The sequence below is a fragment of the Otolemur garnettii genome, unplaced genomic scaffold (assembly GCF_000181295.1).
Source record: "Otolemur garnettii isolate 467f Iridium unplaced genomic scaffold, OtoGar3 scaffold00067, whole genome shotgun sequence".
Lineage (NCBI taxonomy): Eukaryota > Metazoa > Chordata > Mammalia > Primates > Galagidae > Otolemur > Otolemur garnettii.
In genome coordinates this window covers 8,787,961-8,794,764 of record NW_003852462.1, presented here as the reverse complement: position 1 = coordinate 8,794,764, position 6,804 = coordinate 8,787,961, and the positions used below count along the sequence as shown (strand labels likewise).

At 40.5% G+C, this 6,804-nt stretch overlaps 1 protein-coding gene across 1 annotated transcript in view; it reads right to left on the bottom strand.

Annotated features, from left to right (window-relative positions):
• Positions 1–6,804, bottom strand: part of VPS13D (vacuolar protein sorting 13 homolog D) — a 275,140-nt gene that overhangs the window by 232,818 nt on the left and 35,518 nt on the right. The window contains 6 exon segments of the mRNA XM_023515148.1: positions 671–801; positions 2,324–2,494; positions 3,389–3,464; positions 5,227–5,357; positions 6,328–6,573; positions 6,718–6,793. Of these exon segments, the coding sequence (XP_023370916.1) occupies positions 671–801; positions 2,324–2,494; positions 3,389–3,464; positions 5,227–5,357; positions 6,328–6,573; positions 6,718–6,793 (831 nt within the window).

The following is a 6,804-nucleotide window of genomic DNA, read 5'->3' as shown; positions in this document are numbered from 1 at the left end:
AAGGGATACTAATTGTCATAATTTGTGCTAAAACACATACACACAAACAAAAAACAGGACTAATTCTCCATCTCACACTATGCACTCCTAAGCATTTTACTTTGAACATTTCTGCCATCCCTGACACCTACAACTGGCTCTACACTGTCCAAAAGAAGCCATACTCTTTCTAACTGCTCCACCTGCTGCTGAATCTTAGCACTGCACCTCCGTGCCACATGGAGAAACTATTTCTCTGGACTGTTAGTCCTCAGGACTTAGCATCACAGGTCACTTGGCATCACAAAGTGACCACTATCATACCCTGGAATAGAAGCTGGGGCATCTTTCCAGTTGTTTTTCTTCTGGTAACAATAAGTAAAAAAGGGACACTCTTAAGTGAAACGTACAAAATATCAGGTATGGAAAATGGAACAAAAATGAGTTTGAGTTTTGAAAGTAATTCTAGACTAGAACAAGGAAGAAACAGGATACTTAATCACTCTTTAATTAAACCTTGAATGCAAAAGACATAAGCTTTTATATTATAACAGGTAAGAGTTTCATATTTTTAGTTTACTTAATCAGTATAATTGTTGTTACAAGGCATCTATCTACAGTAGATAGAGAACTTGACAGAATGCCTCTTACTTCCCCAAACCCTAGGGAGTACTTATCTATGCCCACTTACAATGAAATCACCCACTAGCAAACGGTCAAGAGTTTGCCGGATTTCTGCCTTAGTCTGCATCTTCAGTTTGTTATACTGTCTTCGGGCAGCTTCAGCCACTCTCAACTCAAGTTCAGACTGATAACCAAAACCTGCAAGGTAAGAAATATACAGAAATCAGAATTCCAAATGGCTGGGTGAATACAACTGCTATGATGTCTAGTCTCACCAAGAATTCCACCAAAGGTAAAAAACAATCAGTAACAACAATTCCTCACTACAACATAACCTGGCATAATGAGGGTTAAGGCCAGGCACAACAGCTAACACCTATGATCCCAGCACTTTGGAAGGTCAAGGGGCCAAGGGGCCAAGGGGCCAAGGTGGGAGGATCACTGAGGCTAGGAGTTCGAGACCAGCCTGGGCAATGTTGCAAGATCCCACCTCTAAAAAAATTTTTTTGTTAAATTAGCTGGGCATGGTGGTATGTACCAGTAGTCCCAGTTACCCAGGCGGCTGAGGTGGGAGGTCTCCCCAAGCCCAGGATTTTGAAGCTGTAATGAGTGATGATTGAGTTACTACACTCCAGCTTGAGTGACAGAGCAAGACCCCATCTTCTAAAGGAAAAAAAAAAAAAAAAAAACCCAGGATCAATAGGAATGAAGCAAAGATGGCTAATGGACTAGTGGACAGCCATCAGAGCAAAGGAGACACATGAAAGAATGGTACCTAAGTTACCAGAATCTCTTAAACCATTTTCTGAAAGATTCCATACACTATTATCAGTGGGTAGGGTGTTAGCCCCATGTACTGAGGGTGGAGGGTCCAAACCCGGCTCCGGGCAAACTGAAACAAAAAAATAGCCAGGTGTTGTGGCAGGCTCCCATAGTCCCAGCTACTCAGGAGCCTGAGGCAAGAGAGCTGTGAGCTGTGTGACAGCGGCACTCTACCAAGGGTGATAAAGTGAGATTCTGTCTCTTAAAAAAAAAAAAAATCTTAAAAAGCAGGACACTGTATTGAAAGAACAAATGGAATTTAGAAGGAAATGACTTCTATATTTTATCAGTGACTGAGCAATGAAACCATGGCATTTATGGCTACTGTTTACATGAAAAGACCCAAAAACTAGATTAAAATCTAAAACATCTTCATTGTAATAATGGAGGAGGGAGGGGACACACATAAGAAAACACTATTGTTTTATAAATTTCCCTGTCAATAGGAGTGTTTTTGCACCAACTATCTCAAATCTTTCTTGGGAACAAAGGGAGGCATAAATAAAATCATGATATTTAGAGCTTTGCAGTATTTAATGCTGCATCAAGCAACTGAAAGAGACCACTGATCCTGTCACCTAGAGGAAATTCTTGAACATTTCTCCTCAGTTCACTGTTCTAAAATCTTCTGGGTACCAAGGAAACCACCATTTTAATGGAATGGGAAATACAAAAACACATTCCAAATACAGAGAAAATAGTTAAGGATACTGGGAAAAAGTCCATGGACATCTACCATGATTTAACAACAGGACAGGACAACCCTAGCCTCTTACTCTGCAGGCCTTTTCTACCATTTTCAGGTCATTTAAATGTGTAACAACTTTTGTCTAAAACACTAGAAATAATAAGATTTTTTTTTAAAGCAACATAAGATCAAACAAACGAAAAAGTTAACCTGAGGTATGAACCTTTCCCTTGTAGAAAAAGTCTGCTACTTTCTTGATAGCCTGAGGATTGTATATGATGTTCAAGGGCCTCGTGCTAACGTTGAGCCGCCTCTCAAAATGGCTGTGTGCTGGATTTCTCTCATACAGCATCTCAAAAACAGGATTATCTGGGTCTGCAGCTAAACAAAAGAACAGGAGAAAGAAAATCAAACACAGCAGAAACAATTATCTTACTGTTCACAAACATAGGAATTCTAGGAAAAAAAGGCATTTTCTAAATTATTTTCCAATTAGTTTATACATATTTTTATACACATCTTTCAAATAGAGCCTATTAAGAACTGACTCTTTAATTTTCAGCAGTAAAGGCTGGGCTATTGTATTGGCTCTTACAGTGGTATCGATACCCGGCAAAGGATCTGGAGGCCCTGCAAAGCTGCCCCGCTAAGCCCCAGGTTCACAATTCCACAGAGAGAGCACTAAGCTGTCTCTAAGTCCAATGCAGATCCACACAGCAAAGCACCATGTACAAAGCAGAAAGCACGGGCTCAGTGCCCACAGCACAGTGGTTATGACGCCAGCACCGAGGCTGGCAGGTTCAAGCCTAGTCTGGGTCAGCTAACCATCAATGACAACTGCAACGAAAAAACAGCCAGGCGCCTGTAGTCCCAGCTACACGGGAGACTGAGGCAAGAGAATCACTTAAGCCCAAGAGTTGGAGGTTGCTGTGAGCTATGACATCACCCCACTCTACCAAGAGCAACATAGGAAGCATTTCCTCTTTTACTTTTTTTTTTAGAGACAAAGTCCCACTTTGTCACCCTCAGTAGAGTGCCACACTCTCTTGCCTCACTCTCCCAAGTAGCTGGAATTACAGGCGCCTGCCACAGGCTATTTTTTTGTTGCAGTTTGGCCAAGGCTGGGTTTGAACCCGCCACCCTTGGTATATGGGGCCAGCGCCCTACCCACTGAGTCACAGGCGCCGCCCACCCTCTTTTACTATTCATCAAAGACTACTGATCTATAATAACAGTAACTTGAAGAACTTGTTTGAAGAACATACAACAAATTACCTGGGTAATGATCACTGCTGTCTGCAGACATGGTTTGAAGGCCAAAAGATTGAGAGACTCTGCCAACTTCTTTTTGCTATTAAACACAAAGCAGAAAAAAATGCATAAATGTCTGGGTAAGAAGAGGCAATTCACTGTATCTTTTTAGGCTTATTCTCACTTAGCACAACTGAATCAAAACTCACTGCACATCAGATCACTGAGCACTTGCAGACTTGTTCAGTTTTGTGCCTTTTTCCCAATCTGGTAAGAACATGTCTGTTTCTTTGTATTTACAGTGTGCTACTTTGTACTCAGCATGTTTAATTAATGATTGTGAAATGAATAACAAACATGTCTAACTTTCCAAATTTTCAGACTGCTGTCCCCACAACCTTTCCCTCATCTCTTCCATAAAAAAAGTATGGATAAGGAGGTGCCTATGGCTCAGTGAGTTAGGGTGCCAGCCCCATATACTGAAGGTGGCAGGTTTGAACCCGGCCCCAGCCAAACTGCAACAAAATGATAGCTGGGCGTTGTGGCGGGCACCTATAGTGATACTTGGTACTACTCGGGAGGCTGAGGCAAGAGAATCACTTAAGCCCAAGAGCTGGAGGTTGCTGTGAGCTGTGATGCCACAGCATTCTGCCAAGGGCAACAAAGTGAGACTCTGTCTCAAACAAAGAAAAAAAGTATGGGTAAATTAGGGGGTGGTGTCTGTGGCCAAAAGAGTAGGGCGCTGGCTCCACATGCCAGAAGTGGAAGGTTCAAACCCAGCCCCGGCCAAAAACTGCAAAAAAAAAAAAAAAGTATGGATAAAATAAATGGCTAAATATTCAATTATTTGGACCATATGTTGCCAGCTTCCTAAGACAAAGATCTCATCATTAATGCAGTATGTTGTTGTATGTAAAAATTACTATATAGAGGCAGCACCCATAGCTCAGTGGGTAGGGCACCTGCCACATGCACTGAGGCTGGTGGGTTCGAACCCAGCCCTGAACAGCTAAAAACAACGACAATGGCAATGAAAAAAATAGCTGGGCATTGTGGTGGGCGCCTGTATTCCCAGCTACTTGGGAAGCTGAGGCAAGAGAATCGCTTAAGCCCAGGAATTTGAAGTTGCTATTAGCTGTAACACCAAAGTACTCTACTGAAGGCAACATAGCGAGACTCTGTCTCAGAAAAAAAAAGGCTCGGCACCTATAGCTCAGCAGCTAGAGCAACAGCCATATACACCAGAGCTGGCGAGTTCGAACCCAGCCTGAGCCTGCCAAACAACAATGACAACTACAACCAAAAAATAGCCAGGTGTTGGCAGGTGCCTTTAGTCCCAGCTACTTGGGAGATTGAGGCAAGAGAATCACTTAAGCCCAAGAATTTGAGGTTGTTGTGAGCTGTGACACCACAGCACTCTACTGAGGGTGACATAGTAAGACTGTCACAAAAAAAAAAAAAAAGTACTATAAAGAAAACTTGAGATGATTTCCTTTTAGTGCCCTGAAAAGATGACATTTCTTATTATTGACTGTGGGTCGGAATGCATGAAAATGACTGTCAAATACAGAAGAAATTCAAACATTGACCAATAAATGCAAGAAACAGTGGTGATTATGGCATTTTCTTCCAAATCAAAGCAAATTATACCATGGTGGCTACAACACGAGTGGAACAAGGTACAGCCATAAATCTTACGAACATTTTCTAACAAATTCAAAAAACTTTTTAACCCCAGCCTATCTGTCTCAAGATGACTCAATGTCAAAATAAATCAGGTTAATATTACTTATTGTTTGCTTAAAACAGACCACAATTCACCAATACCCTAGATGGATTAGCCAACCCATTGTTGTACATACCGGATTAGGAAAGACCAGAAGAGGAAACATAGTTCCTTCTGTAGCCAGATCGCGAAGAAATAGTCCACCCAGTCGGACTAAAAGCAGGGAGGAATTTCTTCGAGGAAGAGATTCTGCCAGAAGTTTTACATCTATGAAAAACAAATGTAGACAAACGTGTAAGAGTTGATACAATGCCATGAAAGCTTGAAATGCTTTCAAAAATATCAGATACAGAGATTAGATATCATAAACTACTCTTCCTTCAAATGAGAATCCCTATCTATCTACAGGCACGCCTTGGTGATATTGCAGGTTTAGTTCCAGATCACCACAAGAAAGTGAATATTGCAATAAAACAAGTCGCATGAATTTTTTTGCTTCCTGGTGTATACAAAAGTTACTTGTAAACTACACTGTAATCTTTTGAGTGTGCAATAGCATTATATCTAAAACAATACCATACATACCTTTACATTAAAATATTTTATTGCTAAAAACTGCTAACAATCACTTAAACCTTCAGGAATCATAATCTTTTTGTTGGTGTTAATGGCTGCTGAAAGATCAGGTTGACAGTTGTTGAAGTTTGGGGTAGCTGTGCCAATTTCTTAGGTCCTAGGATTTTCAAAGTGGTAAATGAGCACTGGCTTCACCTTAAAGCCACCGACTGTAAAATACTGTGATCAAGGGGCTGACTGGAAGCCACTCTCACTTCCACTGCCTCTGCTCAGCATCACAAGAAGAGCACCAAACTGATTACTGCCAGCCCAGGAAAAGATCAAAATTCAGAGAACAGTGTGAAGCAAAAAAAATCGTAAATCAAACTATCACAAAGGATAATTTGTGCATGTGTTTATGTATATACCTACTGTATACATACATGTATATATTAAATAATTTTACCCATAGACACATATTAAAAAACAAGGTTAAGTATTAATCAGTCAACAAATGTATGATTAGAGGCTCAAATGAACCTAATGCTCTATTTCCCTAGAAGCAATAATTCTGTATTAGCTAATTCAATTTTTGCAGCTGACTTTCTGTAACTACTACAAATAATGAGAATCAACAGAACACAGAGAGGAAACAGAAGCAGGTAGTTCTCCTGGGCAGTACCTGAAAACTCGAGCTGCATGAAAGCACTTTCACTCATTTGCGGAGTGCCTTGCTCCTTGTGTAGCAGGGTCACTGTACCTCGCTGCAACTGCAAATTCAACTTGGCAAAGACATGATCTCGCTTTGTGTACGTGTTCATACATGAGGCATCTGCAGTTGGATCAAAAAACTCCTCGGTGTCTAAATAATAAGCAAGAAAAAAACATGAAAAAACACAGCAGAATATAAAAAGCACAAGCAGGCATACTAACCACAGTTATGATGATGTTATTTAACTACTTTTCCCTTTTTTAAGAAGAGCTCCAAATTTACAATTGGTGAACAATTTACTCCCTAATTTAAAACAACCCTAACTGTCTTATAAGAGCTCTTATCTACTTATTATCAAACCAGGAAGGATAAGATTCATGATAAAGTACAGTATAAAGTAGCACTGTGCAATTTGGCAAAATAGTTTATATTTGCCCTGTCCAGACA